This window comes from Eutrema salsugineum, unplaced genomic scaffold (genome assembly GCF_000478725.1).
Source record: "Eutrema salsugineum unplaced genomic scaffold, Eutsalg1_0 scaffold_1, whole genome shotgun sequence".
In the NCBI taxonomy this organism is placed as follows: domain Eukaryota; kingdom Viridiplantae; phylum Streptophyta; class Magnoliopsida; order Brassicales; family Brassicaceae; genus Eutrema; species Eutrema salsugineum.
This window is the reverse complement of record NW_006256909.1, coordinates 6,684,328-6,706,527: the sequence shown is the minus strand read 5'-3', so window position 1 is coordinate 6,706,527 and position 22,200 is coordinate 6,684,328. Positions and strand designations below refer to the sequence as shown.

The 22,200-nt window shown below is 39.3% G+C and overlaps 8 protein-coding genes across 8 annotated transcripts; 5 read left to right on the top strand and 3 right to left on the bottom strand.

The window, feature by feature from the left end:
* The first annotated feature begins 228 nt into the window (after positions 1 to 228).
* LOC18031069 (heat shock 70 kDa protein 6, chloroplastic) lies at positions 229 to 3,814 on the top strand. Its single transcript, XM_006413385.2, has 8 exons — positions 229 to 956; positions 1,330 to 1,582; positions 1,716 to 1,795; positions 1,902 to 2,044; positions 2,128 to 2,226; positions 2,321 to 2,510; positions 2,590 to 2,988; positions 3,201 to 3,814. The coding sequence occupies exons 1-8, from the start codon at positions 390 to 392 to the stop codon at positions 3,609 to 3,611; spliced, it is 2,142 nt and encodes a 713-aa protein (XP_006413448.1). The 5' UTR covers positions 229 to 389; the 3' UTR covers positions 3,612 to 3,814.
* A 1,805-nt stretch (positions 3,815 to 5,619) lies between these two features.
* On the top strand, positions 5,620 to 9,473 carry LOC18031068 (MACPF domain-containing protein At4g24290). The gene is made up of 8 exons (XM_006413384.2): positions 5,620 to 5,888; positions 6,239 to 6,529; positions 6,788 to 7,026; positions 7,215 to 7,416; positions 7,547 to 7,615; positions 7,705 to 7,891; positions 8,297 to 8,463; positions 8,632 to 9,473. Exons 2-8 carry the CDS (start codon positions 6,266 to 6,268, stop codon positions 9,322 to 9,324), a joined length of 1,821 nt encoding a protein of 606 aa, XP_006413447.1. The 5' UTR covers positions 5,620 to 5,888; positions 6,239 to 6,265; the 3' UTR covers positions 9,325 to 9,473.
* A 681-nt stretch (positions 9,474 to 10,154) lies between these two features.
* On the top strand, positions 10,155 to 11,007 carry LOC18031067 (protein DMP3). The gene has a single exon (XM_006413383.2). The coding sequence runs from the start codon at positions 10,177 to 10,179 to the stop codon at positions 10,861 to 10,863; it is 687 nt and encodes a 228-aa protein (XP_006413446.1). The 5' UTR covers positions 10,155 to 10,176; the 3' UTR covers positions 10,864 to 11,007.
* A 41-nt stretch (positions 11,008 to 11,048) lies between these two features.
* Positions 11,049 to 12,775, bottom strand: LOC18030737 (protein WHAT'S THIS FACTOR 1). The gene is made up of 2 exons (XM_006413382.2): positions 11,530 to 12,775; positions 11,049 to 11,440 (listed from the first exon to the last, which is right to left on the bottom strand). The coding sequence occupies exon 1, from the start codon at positions 12,735 to 12,737 to the stop codon at positions 11,601 to 11,603; it is 1,137 nt and encodes a 378-aa protein (XP_006413445.1). The 5' UTR covers positions 12,738 to 12,775; the 3' UTR covers positions 11,049 to 11,440; positions 11,530 to 11,600.
* A 167-nt stretch (positions 12,776 to 12,942) lies between these two features.
* LOC18030736 (uncharacterized protein At5g49945) lies at positions 12,943 to 15,508 on the bottom strand. The gene is made up of 3 exons (XM_024148623.1): positions 14,418 to 15,508; positions 13,488 to 13,691; positions 12,943 to 13,402 (listed from the first exon to the last, which is right to left on the bottom strand). Exons 1-3 carry the CDS (start codon positions 15,414 to 15,416, stop codon positions 13,172 to 13,174), a joined length of 1,434 nt encoding a protein of 477 aa, XP_024004391.1. The 5' UTR covers positions 15,417 to 15,508; the 3' UTR covers positions 12,943 to 13,171.
* Positions 15,509 to 17,163: 1,655 nt separating this feature from the next.
* On the top strand, positions 17,164 to 18,745 carry LOC18030735 (bark storage protein A). Its single transcript, XM_006413380.2, has 5 exons — positions 17,164 to 17,505; positions 17,600 to 17,755; positions 17,851 to 18,063; positions 18,155 to 18,334; positions 18,440 to 18,745. Exons 1-5 carry the CDS (start codon positions 17,428 to 17,430, stop codon positions 18,641 to 18,643), a joined length of 831 nt encoding a protein of 276 aa, XP_006413443.2. The 5' UTR covers positions 17,164 to 17,427; the 3' UTR covers positions 18,644 to 18,745.
* A 604-nt stretch (positions 18,746 to 19,349) lies between these two features.
* On the top strand, positions 19,350 to 20,977 carry LOC18030734 (bark storage protein A). The gene is made up of 6 exons (XM_006413379.2): positions 19,350 to 19,619; positions 19,729 to 19,796; positions 19,900 to 20,055; positions 20,145 to 20,354; positions 20,439 to 20,618; positions 20,724 to 20,977. Exons 1-6 carry the CDS (start codon positions 19,373 to 19,375, stop codon positions 20,925 to 20,927), a joined length of 1,065 nt encoding a protein of 354 aa, XP_006413442.1. The 5' UTR covers positions 19,350 to 19,372; the 3' UTR covers positions 20,928 to 20,977.
* A 170-nt stretch (positions 20,978 to 21,147) lies between these two features.
* LOC18030732 (trigger factor) lies at positions 21,148 to 21,876 on the bottom strand. The gene has a single exon (XM_006413378.2). It carries the CDS (start codon positions 21,827 to 21,829, stop codon positions 21,305 to 21,307), a length of 525 nt encoding a protein of 174 aa, XP_006413441.1. The 5' UTR covers positions 21,830 to 21,876; the 3' UTR covers positions 21,148 to 21,304.
* Positions 21,877 to 22,200: the final 324 nt, after the last annotated feature.

Sequence of the window (22,200 nt, the reverse complement as noted above, 5' to 3'; positions counted from 1 at the left end):
TTAACCCTGACCACTGACTAAAAAGTTTCACTATAGGAAACTAGTTCAGTAAAAAAATATACTTTTTTAATAACAAAAAACCAGCATAGAATCTGAAAACAATCAAGGCCATATAAGAGGGATTTAGGCTTTTATAAAAAGCCCATTAAGGATCCATCCAAATTAAGCCCCCTTCTGGAAACTTCTACTGGTTGCCACACTATTCTCTACCGTCTCCACCATTCTCTTATCTTCTTCTATGTATCTTCCTCCTCCTCACCTACCCTAGGGTTTCTCTTTCAAAGTTCAAACCCTCTTTCTCATTTCTCCCTCTGTCCACTTACGTCGTTGCCTTTGCTTCTCTCGTGCTTCCTTCATTATTATTATTAATCTACTATTAAGCTTAAAAAATGGCTTCATCCTCCGCCCAAATTCACGTTCTCGGCGGAATTGGATTCGCCACTTCTTCTTCCAAGAGGAATCTCAATGGTAAAGGTAGCTTCATGCCAAGAAGCGCCTTCTTCGGCACAAGAACGGGCCCTTTCTCCACTCCTACTTCTGCCTTCCTCAAAATGAATAGCAGAAATGGCTCAAGGTACGCAGTTGGTCCCGTGCGCGTGGTTAACGAGAAGGTCGTTGGAATCGATTTGGGTACGACTAACTCCGCCGTAGCTGCCATGGAAGGAGGCAAGCCTACGATTGTGACGAACGCTGAGGGTCAGAGGACGACGCCGTCTGTGGTGGCGTACACGAAGAGCGGTGACCGGCTTGTCGGGCAGATTGCGAAGCGGCAAGCCGTTGTTAATCCTGAGAACACTTTCTTCTCGGTAAAGAGGTTTATTGGTAGGAGGATGAACGAGGTAGATGAGGAGGCTAAGCAGGTTTCATACCGAGTTGTTAGGGATGAGAACGGAAATGTCAAGCTGGAGTGTCCTGCCATTGGCAAACAATTTGCTGCTGAGGAAATCTCAGCTCAGGTATTGAAGTTTATCAATTTACTCACTTCTCCCGTTTATTAATCGATGTAGCTTTTGAGTGTTTAGCTGTTTTGAGCTTTGTATGAGCTCAACTTGTGGGTGTTGAATGTGCGGTTCTTATTTGAAACAATTTTGGATAATGGGTACACGCTCTATAGTGGGTAGTGATTTCGTGAACTAAATTAAAGATTTTTCCTCACACTGTAAAATAAGGTTCTGAAAATTTTAATGAATCCTGTCTCTCACTTTCTGTTGCTGGTATCTGCACTTTCTTTGAAATTCTTCTCTCTCTTGTGTTTGTCATCTTCAGCTTGTCATTCTGGTTTTTCCGATTGAGAGTTAATCGTGTTTGTGGGGTTTTCCTTTGGTGTAGGTTCTGAGGAAACTCGTGGATGATGCTTCAAGATTTTTGAACGAAAAAGTAACCAAGGCTGTCGTCACTGTACCTGCTTACTTCAACGACTCACAGAGGACAGCTACGAAAGATGCTGGTCGCATTGCTGGGCTGGAAGTTCTTCGTATTATTAATGAGCCCACTGCTGCTTCATTGGCTTATGGATTTGAGAGAAAAAGCAACGAAACAATTCTAGTCTTTGATCTTGGTGGTGGTACCTTTGATGTCTCAGGTACTTGACAATAAAGTTTTGCCAAAATGCTCTATATATCTTCTTTGGGAATATTGTTATTTTGTGCTTCTACCATCAACAAGATGTATTAGCACCTTGTAATATGCGTTCTGTTATGTATCTTATTATGCAGTGCTTGAGGTTGGTGATGGTGTGTTTGAAGTGCTTTCCACCTCTGGAGACACCCATTTGGGTGGAGATGACTTTGACAAGGTTAGTCAAATGCAGACATTGATCGTGACGCCCTTTGTCAAAGAGCTTTGAATCTGTTTACTCTCTCTTCGATGCTTTACTTAATAAATTCAAATTTGGAATGCAGAGAGTTGTTGATTGGCTTGCTTCAAATTTCAAGAAAGATGAAGGCATTGATCTTCTGAAAGATAAGCAAGCACTTCAGAGATTGACAGAGGCAGCGGAAAAAGCTAAAATTGAGCTTTCCTCCCTGACTCAGACAAATATGAGGTACAATTAATTTTCTCGCAAAATTTTTGACTTAGTACTTTCACAAGCGTATGGATTCTGATTGATATGAATTCTGTGCTCAGCTTACCATTTATCACGGCCACAGCTGATGGACCTAAACACATAGAAACCACCCTGACACGTGCCAAGTTCGAAGAATTGTGTTCAGATTTACTTGACAGGTAATTTTCGTTACGGTTCTTATGGCTAATATATTAATAGCCCGAGAAGTAATCATGTAGGCTCAGGATTCTTTTCCATGTATCTGTCTCATAGGTGTAAGACTCCCGTTGAGAATTCCCTGAGAGATGCAAAGCTCAGTTTCAAAGATATTGATGAAGTAATCCTTGTTGGTGGATCCACACGTATTCCTGCTGTTCAGGAAGTCGTCAGGAAGCTGACTGGGAAAGAACCCAATGTGACAGTAAATCCTGATGAGGTTGTTGCCCTAGGTGCTGCAGTCCAGGTATGTTCTCGTGAACTTGTAAGTGTCACCTATCTACTGAAATGATTTCTCATCAAGCGCCTTTCTCTTTTGATTACAGGCTGGTGTTCTGGCTGGAGATGTGAGTGACATTGTGCTTCTCGATGTGACACCACTTTCGATTGGTTTGGAAACTCTTGGTGGTGTGATGACTAAGATTATTCCAAGGAACTCTACACTGCCTACTTCCAAGTCAGAAGTCTTCTCGACTGCTGCTGATGGACAGACAAGTGTTGAGATTAATGTGCTGCAGGGTGAGAGGGAGTTTGTCCGGGATAACAAGTCTCTTGGCAGCTTCCGTTTAGATGGTATCCCTCCGGCACCACGTGGAGTTCCACAAATCGAAGTCAAATTTGACATCGATGCCAATGGAATCCTATCCGTGAGTGCGAGTGACAAAGGCACCGGAAAGAAACAAGACATCACCATTACTGGTGCCAGTACATTGCCCAAGGATGAGGTACGTACAGTTTACAAATTAAATAACAAATGCTTCTGTTATCGACATGTTTTCTTACAGTTCCGTCCCAATATTCTACTGATCATCAGAATGGTAGCCACGTTAATTAGAAGCATTGGTTGCATTAAATTTGGGAGTAGCAATCCCCGTGATCAATAGATTGCTAATATTCGTATCCATGGTAACAAATTTGTTGTGGTTGAACATTACAGGTAGAGCAAATGGTGCAAGAAGCAGAAAGGTTTGCAAAGGATGACAAGGAGAAGAGAGACGCAATTGACACAAAGAACCAAGCAGATTCGGTGGTGTACCAGACAGAGAAGCAACTTAAAGAACTTGGAGATAAAATCCCAGGTGAAGTGAAAGAGAAGGTGGAGGCTAAGCTACAGGAGCTGAAAGACAAGATTGGAAGCGGATCAACCCAGGAAATCAAAGATACAATGGCTGCTCTAAACCAAGAAGTGATGCAGATTGGCCAGTCTATGTACAACCAGCCAGGAGCTGGAGCAGGAGCTGCAGGTCCAGGTCCTTCCCCTGGAGGTGAAGGTGCTTCATCAACAGATTCATCGTCAAGCAAAGGTGGTGATGATGTGATCGATGCCGACTTTACAGACAGCAAATGAGAGAACGAACTAGGACGGCTTGAATTGAATACGTACATCTTATGCGCAGTGAGCGTGTCAAAAACTCATGATTTTTGTAGGACGAATAATATGTTTGAGTTTGAGACACACATGAATTGTTAAGATCATTGATTTGCCGTTTTGAATGAAGCAGTGTTACAGAGGATATTATCAAAATACATAATAAAATGTTCATTCTAGTGCGTCGGTGAGGCTGAGTTCTACAAAAGTTGTAAGAAGTTGAAAGGAGAAACTCCTGTGACCTTGGATGTTTAGAATTGCTCTAATGACTAAATATAATCCTCAAATAACCATGTTTTTATTGTTATTTATGAAATTATCATGAAATTTTGGATTGCCATGGGTTCATAGATAATGTGTTTCGTGCTGGTAGAAACGAGAGTTTTTTGAACTTGCAAATCTAAAACAATAATTTTTCTTTTTGACTCTATGTTTTCTTCCAAGAAGATGCATAGTTTTGGAGTTTGGACGAAAGCTTTCGGTGAAAGTGAATGAAACAAAAGAAGACATCAAAACAATTAAAAAATCTCTTCCACTCAATATCTTGCAAACTTTAAGAAGTTAATGATTTTAATTATATTCGCTTTTTATATCGCTTTTTATAATCGTTAGCTCCAATTTGTCGAGCAATTTCAACCACTTTGGCAAAGCAGACAAGAATGAATCATTCTATTCTAACTGTAATTCTATTCTAACTGTGTAAGTTAGATACGAAAGTAATCATTGTAAGAAAAAAAACAATACTGAGTCTTCTTCACTCTACACTACTATATATGGCATATGCAGAAGAAAAAAAAACAAAGAAAAAGTGAATAGTGGTCCCATTATCTGTATTTGGTTTTAGAGAAGCAAAACTCAGATTTGACGGAGTCTTCTACGTTTGATCAGACAAAAATATTCTTCGAAACATCTCAGGGTCAACGTTGACCCATAAGACTCACTTCAGCAAACGACACCATCCATGATTCCATGGCTTGGCTTGATATATACACTCATATTCTCTTATCTGATTCACTATCTATATCGGCCTCCTATCTTTTACGTTTTGTTTGTTTTCTATTTTCTCGTTTCCATCACCGACGGAGAACAAGTAACAACGGCGGCATACGTTGTAGAGAGACTCATACATCCAAAAATAAAGATTTGGGAATCACAATAAAATCTTGAGCTATTCCATGAAATCTTCATCAAAATGTGGTCGTTTTTATTTTCTATTTTCTAGATTGTAAATAATTTGGGAAATACATATTACGTATTGTTTTTTAATTTTATTTTTGTAACTGAATATAAGCAAGCTGAGAAGAATTCATTACAAAACAAAAAAAAAAAAGTTGAAATTGAGTGTCCTCCCAAATTTATCACTAAACATTTTCTTTCACAATATCAGTTCAGCTAAGTTTACCATGCTATATAACAATGACGACGATTACAAGTAAATCTACTAACTATATGATATCAGTCACGACTCATTACAATCATTCAAGACAAGATCGTTGCAGTCTCACATATCCAAATATTATGTATTTATTATGTGGACTGGAAATTCAAACAAACTCTATTGGGAATCCATATAGAAATCACATAATTCCACATTAAAATTAAAACAAAAGAGTTTAAATGTTTTTTTGTTCCCTTAAATATATAAAAACTAATAAGTAGTAATAACCATGCTCACTTGTTTAAGTTTTCCCATGCAACTTCCTAAAATTGATCACATCTCACCTTTTAGTAAATTTGTCTTTGAAATATGGGAAGTTTCGAGCAAGAAAATATAATCTGATTGTTGTTGTCATTGTTATGGGTGCTTTTTGTAACAATATAACAGCCTGGTAAATGAAATATAAAAAAAAATAAAGAGGGAAGATCAATTGGCCATACACAACTCCCCATTCTTTGACCACCACTTTGACTTTTCTTCCCTTTAACCAAAAACTTATTAACACTTCTTGTCTTAAATCATTTTTACTCACCTCACCTGTTAGCCTGTTACCATCCCCACCTTCTTTCAATCACTTTTTTGATTAATCTTTTGTTTTTGTTTTTACAGGAAGGAAACCTAAATTACCGGTCCTCAAATTGAGGGTTTTCTTCCTCCTCCTTCCTCCCAAATCTCTCCATGATCGTTGTTCTTTAGCTCTGCAAACCTACTCCATCTCGCTCCTTTCGATTGAAGATTCTTCTCAGATCGTGGTTTTTGAGCTCTCTGCCGGCAATATCTAAGCTTGGCGATTCTCGTGAAGATATATGCTTGAAAACGTAATTAAGCTTGCAACTTATTCTTTCCACACTATACTTCTCCTCTTCTTCTTCTTTCAAGGCCTAAGATTTTGAAGTTCCTACCTTTTTCTCTTTTTTTTTTTGCTTGTCTGTTGAATGCTTTTCGAGACATTTGGACCTGGTCATTTGTCCAAAATCTTAGGTCATCGAGCTAGTATTTGGTCTATACTTTGGAAATTATGATTTCGGATTTCTTATTGGTCAGATTTGGTGGGTCTCTGTTTAACAATAAATAGAATGTGAATTCAACTTGTGTCAACATTTTTCACAAATCCAAAAGTGGCTTTGATTCTTGGCTTAATTTTTGATTTTTTTCTTTGTTGGTTTAGCATAAAGAAGCGTTGCAGTGAAGCATCATGGCACTTCGGCTACCAGCTTCTAAAGCAGCTGAAGTTGCGATAGGATCAATTGGCTGCGGTTATGATTTAGCTATTGATATACGCTTGAAGTATTGCAAAGGAGGCTCTAAAGAATCACGTTTACTTGACATCAAAGGCGGCGATGACAGTTGCGAGATTGTTTTACCTGGTGGAATCTCCATCCCTAATGTCTCAAAGTCTATCAAATGCGACAAAGGGGAGCGCATGCGGTTTAGGTCTGATGTTCTTTCTTTCCAACAGGTAAAAAGTTTCTTACTTTGTACCCTTGATTTGAGTTCTTACAAAACAAAGGTCTTTACTTTATGTCGGTCCATCAAGGATTGGTTCGTTTTGTTGTAAGGTTTTGAGTAGATATGTTGAAACCTTTAGCTAGTTTCTTGTACGTTGCTCGTAAGTTTTATAGTGTCACTCCTCTCAGCAATGCTCAAGAGAGAGAGAGAATTTCCTACTTTGCGCTCTGAATACTTACTTTATCTACATTTTCATATGGTTTTCTAGATGGCTGAGCAGTTCAACCAGGAACTATCTTTGGCTGGTAAAATCCCGTCAGGTCTCTTCAATGCGATGTTTGAATTCTCGAGCTGCTGGCAGAAAGATGCAGCATATACCAAAAACCTTGCTTTTGATGGGATATTTATCTCATTTTACACGGTTGCTTTGGACAAATCCCAAATGTTACTCCGTGAGCATGTAAAGCAGGCTGTTCCATCAACATGGGACCCTGCTGCATTGGCAAGGTGATGTGCCATTTTACATCATATGATTTTTCATTCACGCTTGTATATATATATGGAAAGTTGGTGCTATTCTTCTGTGAAATTGTATGATGCTTTGGCAATAACATGACAAGAATCTATATTTAGTACTTTTATTATTCTTTGGGCGGGGATTTGTAACTAACATTTAATCAGATGTTTTTTACCAGGTTTATAGATACTTATGGGACGCATATAATTGTTGGTGTTAAGATGGGAGGGAAAGATGTGATTTATGCGAAACAGCAACACTCCTCGAAACTTCAACCTGATGAGATGCAGAAAAGGTTAAAAGAGGTGGCAGATAAGAGGTTTGTAGAAGCTAGCGGGGTGCAAAATATGGCTTCAGATAGAATACATGCTACTAATAAGGTCTGTAAAACGGTTCCGCATCATCAAAACTTTCGTATGAATATTTTGACTGTGCATGCCCCAGATATGCTGTGGACTTTAAAGTTGCAACTCTCAAGTCCGTGAATCCTGTCTTTACCCCTTGTTTCAGGTGGAAACAAAGGAGCAACGCCTGAGATTTGCAGATACCAGTTCGCTTGGCTCTTATGCAAATAAAGAGGTGATTATTATTGTTACCATATTTAATCTTAATAGACATGTTATCATGTGCGTTTGCTTCTTTTCTCATGAATTACATGTTACTTGCAGGACATTGTCTTCATGTGCAAAAGGCGAGGTGGAAACGATAATAGAAATCTAATGCATAATGAATGGCTGCAAACAGTTCAGATGGAGCCTGATGCTATCTCAATGTCCTTTATTCCAATTACTTCTTTGCTTAATGGAGTTCCAGGAAGTGGATTCTTGAGCCACGCCATAAATCTGTATCTTAGATGTAAGCCTACATATTTTCTCTAGGTGTGCAATTTTTAATCTTTTATATAATTATTCTTCATAGTAGTTGTTTCTTTTGCCTTTGGACTAAAAGTTTGATATAGGTATTAAGAATAGTATAATCATAACTGGAAAATATACTCTAAGATAACCATTTTGCTTACTTATTGGAAATTTCCGTCTTTGCTTCATTTCATCTGCTCCAGGCTCTGCTTACCTTTGTAGTCTTTGCTTCCTCTGCAGAAAATGTTTTTTGAAAAACTGAAAAATGTGTGATATTTCAAATCTGTGAAATTATGGTTTTTTTTTACTTTCTTGCTTTTTTCTATGTAACCGCGAACACAAAAATCGCGTTAGTTTTTGTGGAGTTACAGGTAGCAATATTATTTGAGTTTTGCTTTTGTAGATAAGCCACCGATTGCAGAGCTACATCAGTTTTTAGAGTTTCAGCTACCAAGACAGTGGGCTCCAGTGTTTAGTGAACTTCCTCTTGGTCCGCAAAGGAAGCAACAAAGTTGTGCGTCTCTGCAATTCAGCTTCTTCGGACCTAAGCTATACGTGAATACCACTCCGGTATGAGTTTTGTTTCATCCCTAAATATATAGTTTGCTGATGCAGCTTACGGATTTAAATGGTCAGCCAAGTCTGACGTGTACTAATCTGCAGGCAGTGAGGTTTAGATCTTATTTGAAGGGTACTCAAGTCTTGAGATGTTTTTGTTTCTCGTTTACTTGGTTTCAGGTTGATGTTGGTAAGAGGCCAATCACTGGCATGCGGCTCTACCTAGAGGGCAGAAGAAGCAATCGTTTGGCAATTCATTTGCAGCACCTTTCCTCTCTTCCCAAGATATTCCAGCTTGAAGATGATCCAAATAGAAGTATCCGACAAGAGTCTCATGATCGTCGATACTATGAGAAAGTAAACTGGAAGAACTACTCCCACGTCTGCACAGCACCAGTGGAATCAGATGATGATCTTTCGGTAGTAACAGGTGCGCAGCTTCATGTAGAGAGCCACGGATTCAAGAACGTGCTCTTCTTGCGCCTTTGTTTCTCGAGAGTAGTGGGAGCTACGATCGTGAAGAATTCTGAATGGGATGAAGCGGTAGGCTTTGCTCCAAAATCAGGACTCATCTCAACGCTGATAAGCCATCACTTTACTGCAGCACAAAAACCACCTCCACGACCTGCAGATGTGAATATAAACTCTGCTATCTATCCAGGAGGACCACCAGTGCCCGTGCAAGCTCCAAAGCTTTTGAAATTTGTGGATACAAGTGAGATGACAAGGGGACCGCAAGAATCACCAGGGTATTGGGTTGTATCGGGTGCAAGATTGTTGGTCGAGAAAGGCAAAATCTCATTGAAGGTGAAGTATTCCTTATTGACTGCGATAATGGAAGATGATGTGATCGATGAATCGTATCAAGGTTGAGAGAGATGGTATGTAAAGCCGTGCATACTGAAGAGTCGTAAAGAAACATTCGCCTACGTTACTTGTCACTTAATTTGTATGTAAAAGTTAGAAATCAAAAATAATCTACGATTTATGCCAAGTTTATATTCTTCACCTTTGATCACCAATTCACCACTTGAAACTTTTTTTTTTGTTATGATCACAAAGTAGAAACGGCCAGGCTGTGATGGTATGGTATTTGTGTTGTGTCATGTGTGTGTACATTCTTTAGTCTTTATCATTTGTAATGTAACGATGTGGGTGTGTCTGTGAGTTATAGAAATGCATGTCTTGTACATTTCCTCTCTTTGGACTAAGAGATTTTTTGTTTGCATGGTAAAGCAAGTATACGCACTCTAATCCACGAGCATGGGTAATATTCCACTTTAAATCTAATATATACAATACATACACGAGGAGTTGTGTTCATGGTTATATATGGTTTACGGGTCATTTGATATTTCTCGCAAGTCGCAATCTGTCTCTTGCCACGAATCTGACGTCAGATTGCGAGTCAAAGTAAAGATAATAAACTGCTACTTGCACGCAAAAAATTACATAAAGATTCTTAGAAGTTGGAGAGAGTAATAAACTGGTAATAATAATCAACTTTGAAACAGGTTTGAAAGTCTAATTTAAGGGCGGCGGAGAATAAACAAAAAGACCAGACCCTTGCCTCTTGTCTTATTAATTAGACTTCTCAAAAACATTGATCACGTCAAGTCAACCATTTTAACACTAACCGCACGTTCTTCTTAACTTAACTTTGTACTATATAATACAAATCATCTATTAAATTCTTCACGCAAAAAAGGAAAAAAGAAAAACAAAATGTCTTCTTCTTCTTCTTCTTCCCTGACGCAGAGAAACCCGATAAGTTTGCAGCCGAATGGCGCCGAGCAAGAGCTATCGGAGCCTCCTTTTCCTCCTCCTCCACAGACGCAGCTAAGGAGACAACGTTCGACAACTCACCCTGCCATGTCACAGACGCTGACGTCAGCAGCAAACTTAGCCAACCTCCTTCCGACAGGAACTCTGTTAGCTTTCCAGCTCCTCATGCCGGTCTTCACATCAAACGGCTCGTGCGATTACGCGACACGCGTTTTAACCGCAGTGCTCCTAACGCTTCTCTCCATCTCCTGCTTCCTCAGCTCCTTCACAGACAGCGTCAAGGCTGAAGACGGCAACGTTTATTACGGCTTTGCCACTCGCAAGGGTATGTGGGTTTTTGACTACCCTGACCCGTCCGGTTTGGGTTTACCCGATCTAAGCAAATACCGGGTTCGGATCGTCGACTGGATCCACGCAGTTTTGTCTGTTCTTGTGTTCGGTGCGGTGGCTCTGAGGGACAAGAACGCCGTGACTTGTTTTTATCCGGCGCCGGAGCAAGGAACCAAGAAGGTTTTGGATATTGTTCCGATGGGTGTTGGGGTTCTTTGCGGTATGTTGTTCTTGATTTTCCCGGCGAGAAGACACGGTATCGGATATCCGGTCACCGGAAACGGGGGTCGCCGTTAGATTCGTTATTTACAAACAAAATTGGTTCATTTAAATTTTTGGGAAAAAAAGGTCGTTGACTAATTCGTATGTGTTATCATTTCGTGGTTTGTATCTATCTGTATGTTCCTTCTCATCTACTTCCTATATTGATTATAGATTTAATTTCGTTGTTCTTCAAGTGGAAGAAATTAATAAGCCAAGCAACCTTATAATACACTCAACAAGGTGGAATATTTAAAAATAAATTATTGTCCTCGAACAAACAAAGTAAATATATTGGAAAGTCGTCGAATAAATCCCCACGTTGACTTTGTGTAAGATAGACCTACGATTTTCACAATACTGGAACTCTCTTCACTGAGTAAGGAGACTTGATGAGTGAAGATGATAGTACAGAAGAATATGCTCGGGGTGGAGTTTCAAGTTTTAACTCTTCCTCTGCTTCGTGATGCTGAACTTTAAAAACCATCACCATGTTTTCACAACATGGATCCTTCAGGTTTTCACAACAAAACCGCTCGAGTAGATCTTTCAAGTTTACTATAGTTTCCCAGCTGACTTTGGAAGAAGCTGATGCAGATCCTAAACACAAAACCTTGCACAATTTAACCATATTAGCAATGAATTGATTCCAGATACACTTGTCAAGAATGTGCTTAGGACAGTCAGTTCAGCTGTCTTTACTTGACCAATTAAAGCAACTCATTCATTCTCTGTCTCTGTGAGCACCGGCTGTTATGTAACGTGGATTATTATCACAAGCTTTGTTTGTTTCTCTTAGTTCCATGAACATAATCTCGGTTCTTTACTCTCCCTGATTTGCTCATAAGATAAATATACCTATGTCTCATCCCCATCAACGGATGCTTCTCAAGCAAGAAAGCTTTATGATAAGCTTCCCTTAGGACAACAGTCTGGGTCCGAATCTTGTGTGACATGTAAAATATACCTGGATGATGCACCAAAGCCTTCTTGAACCTTGTTCCGAACCCTAAATACTCCCCTAAGCAGAGCACATTGTCTGTCTCCGTCTTCTTCGACACCAAGAGGCATAGAAGCTCATGGAGTACTGCGACCGCCCACTTCTCAGCCTGATCACTGCTCTGCCCCAAGTGAAATGCGTTTTCATAAGGTGAGATGTAAGGAAGGTTTTGCCATTGCTCCACCCAAGTCTTCACCTTTTTCTCCAGCTCGTACCCTTTGGGGAAATTCATCGAATACCTTATGCGCAACCCTTTTCTCACGCGAGACCCATCGATGGTAGCTTCTCTTCTCTCCATTTCCGACACGGCGAGTTTGCTCCGCCGCGAAGAAAGCGCCAAAGCGAGCGACTTTTCACCCGTAAACCGATCATTCACCTCCGTTACTTCAAAGTAATCCGGGTAATCCCCGATCAGCGAAGTAATGTAATCGTGAGGGAGACCTAGATCGAGCCTGAAACGATCCACGATACTGAGAGGAAGGCTTCCTGCTCCTGTTAGCATCAAGAATTTCGTCAGACGCTGAACGGTGGCGTTACGGTGAGGCGGGGATAGGTGAATCGTCTCTTCTTCTTCTTTGTGGAGGAGAAGGGCTTGCGGAGTGAGGCGGACATGGAGAGGAAGAGAAGGGGATGGCTGAAATATGGTGAAGACAGAAGGGTATTTCTGGAAAAACGCGGCGGCGGTTATGTGGAGATTGACGAGAGGCTTGAGGAGCGAGAGGGAAGAGAGAAGGACCGATTTCGATGGGGAAGATACGATTCGATCCTTGAGAGAGAGAAGTTGCTTGAGGTTTTTCTCTCGCTGAACAGCTTCGTCGAGGTACGGGTCAGAGACCCATTTGACCCTCGCGTTCACGAAGGTGCGTCTTTGTTGCAGACTTCTCCATAGCTTGGTCGCTGAAGCTGCCATTAGAGCTCAATGCAAACTTAAAACTTCTCCACGAGTATTTATAAACAAGTCAACTGATGAGAAAATACGTCAACAATAATTTTGATGTTTTGAAATACAACTATGAACTGAATTATATTATATTGTTCTTACTTGGTTTCCCATCAACACTTGTATAATGGTACAGTGATGTTTTCAAAAGTCAAAGCAAGAAACGAACGAGGCCTAGAACTTCAAAACTCAAATTATATAATTCAAAGAGGTCCCGGAGGATTATCTGAAGCACGGCCTCGGTGCCACTGTAAAGGAAAACGTTATCGAGATTAACTCCAAGTAGAGAGATTCATAAAAGAAAGAAAGAAAAATATCTCTAATGGAAAGGACTAAAATGGGAGTAGGAAGAAAATAGCTATTCCAGTGGCAAACATGAGACTGTAATCCTTATGCTTTCGAGTCTAGTGGCCACGGCTCATCTTAACTTTAGGCATTGACTTTTTCATCTGGCGTGCACGTTCCTTTGCCTCTTTCTTCCTTAGAGCCTCGGCGCTAAGCTTTGCCTCCGCCTCCTCCAATATTTTCTTCTTTTCGGCTTTCTTTCTCAGCAATGCCTCTTGTCTCACATTCTGAAGTTCCTTGTACGCTTCCTGAGCTGCCTTTTGTCGAGCACCATCGGTTTTGTTCCTTGCCTGCATACAGAATATTTTAATTTTATTCAACCTGTCACACAGAGCGATATAACATGGCAAATGATAATCAAGTTTTCCCCAATACCTGGGAGCTGAGCTTGTAGCGGCCAACTAAGTCAATGTAATACGGAACTAGCGCTATCAACCGAACCATATCATCCATGTGGTTAGCATCAGGTAAGGCAAACTTGAAAAGCAGCATCTTCCTGTGTTTGCCAGGATGTTGGTCCGAAAAATGCATTGAGATGAAATACTTGCCTAACTTTTCGAAAGACTTGTCACCAAAAACCTACAGAGCGCAATTCAAATTTGATTAGTATAACAGATAACTCGAGAAGATACAAAAACCACGCATCAATAAGCAACGTTAAAAACAATACAAGTCCAGTAAAATTAGGGTCCATTTTCCACATCTACAGAACGGCATTGGTCTGTCAAAGAAAGGAACACCACACACACTATTAAACATCAAAGACAAAACACAGTATCAAACACTCTAAGTAACTTTTCATGTAAGAGAAAGGAACACCACACACACTAAACGTATTTCATCCTTATTCCATTCCGAACTCAGAAGCGATCTTCCTTCAACATATTAATAACCATCGGGCTTAACTATATCATAACAAGAGGAACCTAAGGGATTCTGCAGTAAATCACAAGTCTTTACCTGCATCTCTGTACAGTTTGACAAACAGACAAAAAAAAAAGAACCTGGTATGGTTCTTAGCAAAGGGAACTTGCCTGCTATTGTACTAGGCTAACTGATCCCTGGAGTTATTACCCTGATCAAGCACGTCCCTTTGGTATAAAAATACCTCATTTTCTTATTCAAAATGATTAGGGAAGTGGAGTCAAAACCAGTTAACTCTCTCAAAACTTCCTACGAACATGTATATTCAATTAATTAATTCCTTAGGCTCAAGTTCAAGAAGAGACTTTAAACTAAACTAAGCTGCTATCATTATCAATATCATCAAACAACGAGAGAACACAAGAGATTTCAGCATCTGACCTGATCAAGTACAATCTCTGTGATCATATCCCCAGCTACCTCCTTAGACTCAGAGATCACTGACAACTCCTCCGATACCCACTTCCTCCCTCCGGGACTAGGCACCATCCCTCCGAATCTCTGCAGATCTCTCAGCTCCTTGTGCATCGTTTTCGCTGCCTTCTTCCTCGCCATCGCAAACACGATGTGATCCATGGCTTCGTCGTTCATGTACACCTCGAAACTAATCTCATCTTTACAAGGCACAACCGAATTGAATAGCCTTGAGATCAGATCGTGTCTGCTCTTAAGCTCCATGGTCGCCAAAAGCCCATGGCAATACCTACGCCCACTCGCGTAGAACTTGAACACGTTCGTCGCTTCTTTCAGCAGCAACGGAGAGTCTTCTCCTTCACCAACTCCAAGCAAACTGAAGTTTTTCTCGAATATCGAGTCTTTAAGACCGAATTTAGAAGCCCAAGCCAAAGCGAGGTTTTCGTTCTCACGTCTTCCAGTGAAGTAGTTGATTGCGTAACCAATCAAGATGGAGACGCAGACGATCTCCACCGTGTACGACGGCTTCTTCTTCGGAATGGCACTGTCTGCATTTTCTGAGGCAGAGTCTGGATCTGGCGTCTGTGGATCGGCAGGAGATGCGGTTTCGGGAATAACCGGAGATTCCGGCGTTCGTTCATCCTCCGGCAATCCCTCGAACTCATCTTCATCCCAGAAATCGAACGAGATTGACGAGGGCTTCCGGGAACCGGTCTGTGTCGGAGAAGGGTCCGATTTAGAAATCGGAGTAGAATCGGATTCGGAGGATGGTTCCGGATCCAGAACAGTTGACTCAGACTGAGTCAGAAGAGGAGGACGGAGCGAGTGGTGAAGCTCAGTGGAATCCTCCAAAACGTCGTCGTCTTCAGCATCAAAGCCTTCGAAGTGGGAAGATGCGAGAACACGATGATGGAGGCAGAGGAAAGCGATCAGAGCGATGGAGAAGAGAGAAAGAGGAGGATTCATTGTGGGATCCGGAGAGAACTCAAGCTCGGAGAAAAAGCTAAAACTGGTAAATAGCTGGAAAGAGTTGAGTCGTGCTCGCCTGCTTCTGCACCAATACGTAAATTACCAGATCTTTATTTTTTTTTCTCCACAAAAATCAAAAAAATCTATCTTGAGGAAAATAAAACAAAATACTTAAATATAAAAGTTGAGAAAACTCAGAACAAAGATTGATTTAAAAAGAGTTATAAAAACCCTCTAAATTATCCGCAAATGTTTTTTTTTTCTCTATAGTGCTACCAGAAATTATAAAATTTCGATTTCAGAAAAATCCAGCATTGCACAACGAAATATCAATTATAACAAACAAATATAGGCAGTTAAAAAGAAAAAAACAAACAAATATAGGTGAATGATGTGAACCAAACAATCAAACATATACTAAACAAGTAAACAAAAGCAATTAACCAGAAACTATAACCTTAACCAACATTAAACCATCAATAACCGAGACATATCTCTTTGTCAATTTAAACATGACGGAAGCTAGTTGTCAATTGACTAACAAACAGAAAAGACTTAAGGAATTAGGAAAGATATACAAGGTTAGATCATGGAATGAATCAAATACAATGCAAAAGTTTCTCACGATATCATAATCACCTATTATTAAGGGGTATAGAATCAATAAACTCCCACTTTTGAACTTGATCAATTTAATCACTAACCCATCAATATAGTACCACCATTACAAGTAAAGTTCTACACACTAGTGAAACGTAATGGAATCTATTGTCATATAGAAAAGCTTTCATCTACGTAAATTTGCAATAGTCTCATATTAATTAAGTCTTAAACGTTCTGATTTAATCAAGTTTTAGTTCCTAAACATTATTCCACAAGTGCATATAGTTAGAATATCCGGGGTAACATAAAGGCAGTTGACTCAAAAACCAAAAGTTGCACCCTCGAAATCAGTAAGTCGAGCTAAACCAGCACTAAAAGATTTGAGGTTTCTATATTGAACAAGTTTTATAGTTATGCAAAAGAAAAAAGAAAAATTACGCAAAAACAAGCATGCAGGAGTAAACAAGAAAATTTAGCAAAAGACAATTTCTAACCTAAGCGAAAACGAGATATGTCTCTCACAAAGCCTTGATCACCTACTCACCTAGCATCTAGAATCACTAAACTATCACTTGTGTTTTAGATCGTTTATATACATCAGATTTAAGATCACTAAGTTTATAGATTATAACCTTCACTATTTTGATTTTTTTTTTTGGCAAACAAATCTTCACTATTTGAAGTTTTCCATAGAATATTTTCTACATCCCGTCAAGCTTTAAAGGTGATATAATAAAAACAGAGACAGAACGTCAACAGCTTGAGATTAGCCATCGAGCTAAGGGACCGAAGAAAATAAACGTTTGTAAATCCTCCAAATTTGTATTGGTTATTAAAACTTCAGTCTTAAAAATAAAAAACGCGCAGCCGCTAGTTTATATATACAGATTATTTTATTGAATTAAATATAACGAAAATGAGAATCACGTGGAAAGGAAAAACATCATATACTAGTTTGTGCTCATGTGGTCCTTAAAGATGGCTGGACTTGGATGCTATATATATACGTACACACTACGAGCTGGGTATTTGGATAGCAAACCCACCAATCAGATGGCTTCTCTGGACCACATTAATATTTGTCTTCTTCCTCTGCTCTTCATCATTTTCATCTCTTCCTTACACGTTTTGCCTGCTTTAGCCACACCTTCACACAAACTAAAACCCGCCATTACCATCAGAAAAATCAACCACAGAGGACCTTACATCGGTCTCGTGACCGTCATTGAGACCGAAGAAGATGCTTTTCTTGGCACTGTCGATTTCAGACCCGATCCTACTCATCCCTTCCTCGATCTCTCTGGTACCACTTGAATCCATTTCTTTTTTTTTTCTTCAGGTTTCTAATGTTAAGAGAGTCTTTTGATTGGTGTAAGTGGAAGTTATAAGTCCCTATGAGATGTAAATGAATGCAGGAAGACGTTTTCAAATTGGGAAGATTCATGGAAAGAAGGTTGTGTATGTTAGATGTGGGAGAGGATTGGTGAGCCACTACAATATTTACAAAACAGAGGATTTTACTTCGTTCTTGTTTATATATGGGAAAAATGTAAATGTTATGAAGCAAAAATGTGCAGGTGAACGCAGCAGCAGTAACACAACAGATGATAGATGTGTTCAATGTAAAAGGCATCGTGCACTTTGGGATTGCAGGAAATATAAACAACTCCATGTCCATAGGAGACGTGAGCATTCCTAAGCAAATCACCAATGCAGGCTTGTGGGATTGGCTGGTAATACATACTAAATATAGTATTTGGATATATTTTATATATAATCAATAGCTTCTTCTTTCATATAGTCTGATGATTTGGTTCGAGTAAAACAGAATCCAGACAAAGCAGAAGGAGGTGAGGATGTAGCATACTTAGATTTCCGGAACTATAATGTTCCACAAGGAGATGACAACAACAATATGTTAGGGAGTATTGGATACAGTTACGAGCAACTATATTCAGTCACTGGTCACACCAATTCACCTCAGAATGTGTTTTGGATCAATACAACTCAAGAGTGGCTTCATCTTGCAGCTGATCTAGAGGTTGTAATACTATATACATATTTTTTTAAACAAAAGAATGGTTCCAGATTTCCAGTGCTAATCCCAAGTTCTTCAATATATATGGGTGCAGAAGATGGAGCTGTTGCAGTGTGTGAACTCAAGTTTGTGTCTTCCAGAGAGACCAAAACTGGTTGTTGGATTAAAGGCAGCCACTGCCGATATATTTGTGGATAATGCAGCTTACAGAAATTTCTTATACGATACTTTTGGAGTTTCATCCTCAGATATGGAGAGTTCTGCAGTGGCTATGGTAATTTATTCATGTTCATGCACTTTGAAATTTTGAAGCCAATTGATTTTATCTTGTAAGTAATATTTTCATTTTGGTTTTCCTGTATTAATGTTCTTTCACCAGACGTGCGTGTCAAATGGGTATCCCATAATAGTGATAAGGGGATTATCAGATTTAGCTGGAGCTCAAACAGGACATAACGCTGTTCGAAAGTTTGGATCTTTGGCTGCCACTAACACTGCAAAAGCTGTTTTAGAGTTCATTAAGAAGCTGCCACCCAACTACAACCATAAATCATACGGCGAACCTATTATGATCAATGATTGAATCTTGTATTCTTTTCCTTTTTATACGTATTTACTATTCAGCAAGTATAGGTTGATGATGTGAACCAAACAATCAAACATATAAACAATTAAACAAAGGCAATTAAAATGCTTATTTTTGTAGAATATAACGGAAGCTAAATGTCAATTGACTACAAAACAGAAAAGACTTGATGACTACAAAAGAGATATAGGAGTTTAATCATATGGAATGCAATCAATATTTCAATACAATGCAAAAGGATTTTCTTTTCTTCTTTTGATTTCATAGATAAGAACATACACAATGTAATTAAACTTAAGCATGCATGTTAAATCACGAAACAGAATCAATATGTCTTTCCCAAAGACTTAATCATAGGCAATTTGTTTCTTAACTAAAGTTTTTTTTTTTTTTGAAAATGAACCGAAAATGATTGTATATTGTGGGTTATACGTAAAATTTATGATCTTTTTGAAAATCCTCAAGAATCTACTGGTCACTGTTTTCATTGTGTATATCATGTAACTTCAGTATTAAACAAAACAAAAAAAAAAATTAAAACGCGTAGCCGTATATATAAAGATTATTAATTAGTTCATTAAACAAACATGACGAAATGAGAATCACGTGGAGCAAAAGAATTAATATCATAGTTTGTGCCCATGCTAGGCTTGTAGAGGATTGACTTGAATGGCTATATATGCGTACACATGAGCTGTGTATTTGGATCTCAAACCAACCAATTAGATGGCTTCCCAGGACCACCTTCTTTGTCTTCTTCCTCTGCTCTTCATCATTTTCATCTCTTCCTTACACGTTTTGAATGCTTCAGCTACACCTTCACACAAACTAAAATCCGCCATTACCATCAGAAAAGTAAACCGCAGAGGACCTTACATCGGTCTCGTGACAGTCTTTGAGACCGAAGAAGATGCTTTTCTTGCCACTGTCGATTTCAGACCCGATCCTACTCATCCCTTCCTGGATCTCTCTGGTACCACTTGAATCGATTTTTTTGTTTTTTAAAGTTTCCTATGTTAAGAGAGTATTTTGTTTCGGGTAAGTGGAAGTTATAAGTCCCTAAGAGATGTAAATGAATGCAGGAAGACGTTTTCGGATTGGGAAGATTCATGGAAAGAAGGTTGTGTATGTTAGATGTGGTATAGGAATGGTGAGTAACTACAATTATTACAAAACAAAAAGAGTTTATTTTTGTTACTGTTTATGTACAGTATATGGAAAAAATGTAAATATTAGTAAGGAAAAATGTGCAGGTCAACGCAGCAGCAGCAACACAACAGATGATAGATGTGTTCAATGTGAAAGGCATCGTTCATTTTGGGATTGCAGGAAATATAAACAACTCCATGTCTATAGGAGATGTGAGCATTCCTAAGCAAATCACCAATGCTGGCTTGTGGGATTGGCTGGTAATACATAATAAATAGACTAGTTTTGATATTTGGATATTGCTTCTTCTTCATATATATTGTCTGATGATTTGGTTCGAGTAAAACAGAATCCAGACAAAGCAGATGGAGGTGAGGATGCAGCATACTTAGATGTCGGGAACTATAATGTTCCACAAGGAGATGGCAACAATATGTTAGGGAGCATTGGATACAGTTACGAGGAACTATATTCAATCACTGGTCACACCAATTCACCTCAGAAAGTGTTTTGGATTAATACAACTCAAGAGTGGCTTCATCTTGCAGCTGATCTAGAGGTTGTTAAGGATGGATTATATGTATATTGATTAGATTAAATTGAAAAAAATGGCTGTTAAAGGGTTCTTCGTCTATGGGTGCAGAGGATGGAGTTGTTACAATGTGTGAATTCAAGTTTGTGTCTTCCAGAGAAACCAAAACTGGTTGTTGGATTAAAGGCAGCTACTGCTAACATATTTGTGGACAATGCAGCTTATAGAAATTTCTTATACGATACTTTTGGAGTTTCATCCTCAGACATGGAGAGTTCTGCAGTGGCAATGGTAATTTCATTCAATTATACATATATACTACATCTTTGAATCAATACTTGTATATCTATAAAAAGTGATATTTCGATTGTTCTTCTCTGTTTTGGTTTTCACCAGACGTGCGTGTCAAATGGGTATACAATAATTGTGATAAGGGGGTTATCAGATATAGCTGGAGCACAAACAGGACATAATGCTGTTCGAAAGTTTGGATCTTTGGCTGCCACTAACACTGCAAAAGCTGTTCTAGAGTTCATTAAGAAGCTGCCACCCAACTACAACCATAATTCCTACTCCGAACCTAGTTTTATGAATGTTTGAATCTGTATTTCTTCTTTTTATCAAATACGTATTCACTACTCAGCTTCGTACATGGAACACTTTTAATCTCAGCATTTCTCGCAAAGCTTTAAGACGCACACAATAGAATTACAGGTCACTAGTTCATATCAACAAACTCATCAGTTCGATTTTTTTTCCCTGAAGTTAAAACTTGATCTCACCTTCTTGAGGATCAGATTCTCAAACTTGATCACATTGAGAGATTTAATAATTTGATTGCAAAAATCCAGACTTTGGGTTGAATTATGTAATACAGACTTAACTCAACAGTCTTGTGACTGTTGTTCATAAGAGTGGAATCAATTTAAGCTAAAGAGATCTATATACCTTACAAGGAAAGAGTCAAGTTGTTATAACTAGGCTTTGACATTTCTCGTTGAACCATTGTCATCATCATCAAAGTCATCGTCGTTATCAGAACTCCGATTGTCATCATCATCATCATCAGAGGGAGGAGAAGGATCGAGACGGGCGGCGTCTATAGCCCACTGAATCAGCTTCTCCACTTCATCATCTTCTCCGATATCATCAGCATCTTCCCCGATTTCATCCGGAAGAGGAACTGACGGCGAAACAGAGGACGACGACGAGGGGAGAGAACTCTTCAAAGCAGCGAATCTGAGCATGAGATCGTCTGGGGTTTCTTCAACATCCTTTGATTTCGGCGGCGATCTCGGCCGTCGTTTTTGTCGGTGCTGATAATCCTTCTTCTTCGACGAGGGTTGAGATCTGAGGGCGAGAAATCTAGAGTGGAGATCGGGATCGAGGTAATCGGATTTGGAGCTAGAAGTATGAGAATCAACGGAAAGCTTGAGAATCATCTCGTCTTGAGCAGCTTGAAGCAACTGTTCAACTTCGTCTTCCTCCTTGCCTCTCCTCATTTTTTCTCTTTCGCACTTTCTTCCTAATCACTTGACAATCTTCTTCTTCTTCTATCAATTTTTGAACCGGTTTGACTGACTTAAAAATTTCGGTTTAAAAACCGGTTCGATTTTATTGACCGACACCGGCCTAACTTGCGGGCACATCCCACGCGGTAAGATTCCAAATTTCCGTGATATAAGAGTCAATCCTGACCGTCCGTTTATGATTCTGGTAGGAAATACTGTTTTCTAGCCGTCGATTTTCACCAACAATCGCCAACCAATCAGGTAGGCCCAAAAAGAAAAGGAGGAAAACCTGAATTTCTCAATCCAAGCGACCTATTTTCCATGTGCGATAAAATTACAAAAAAAGTTAGTTTATATGATCA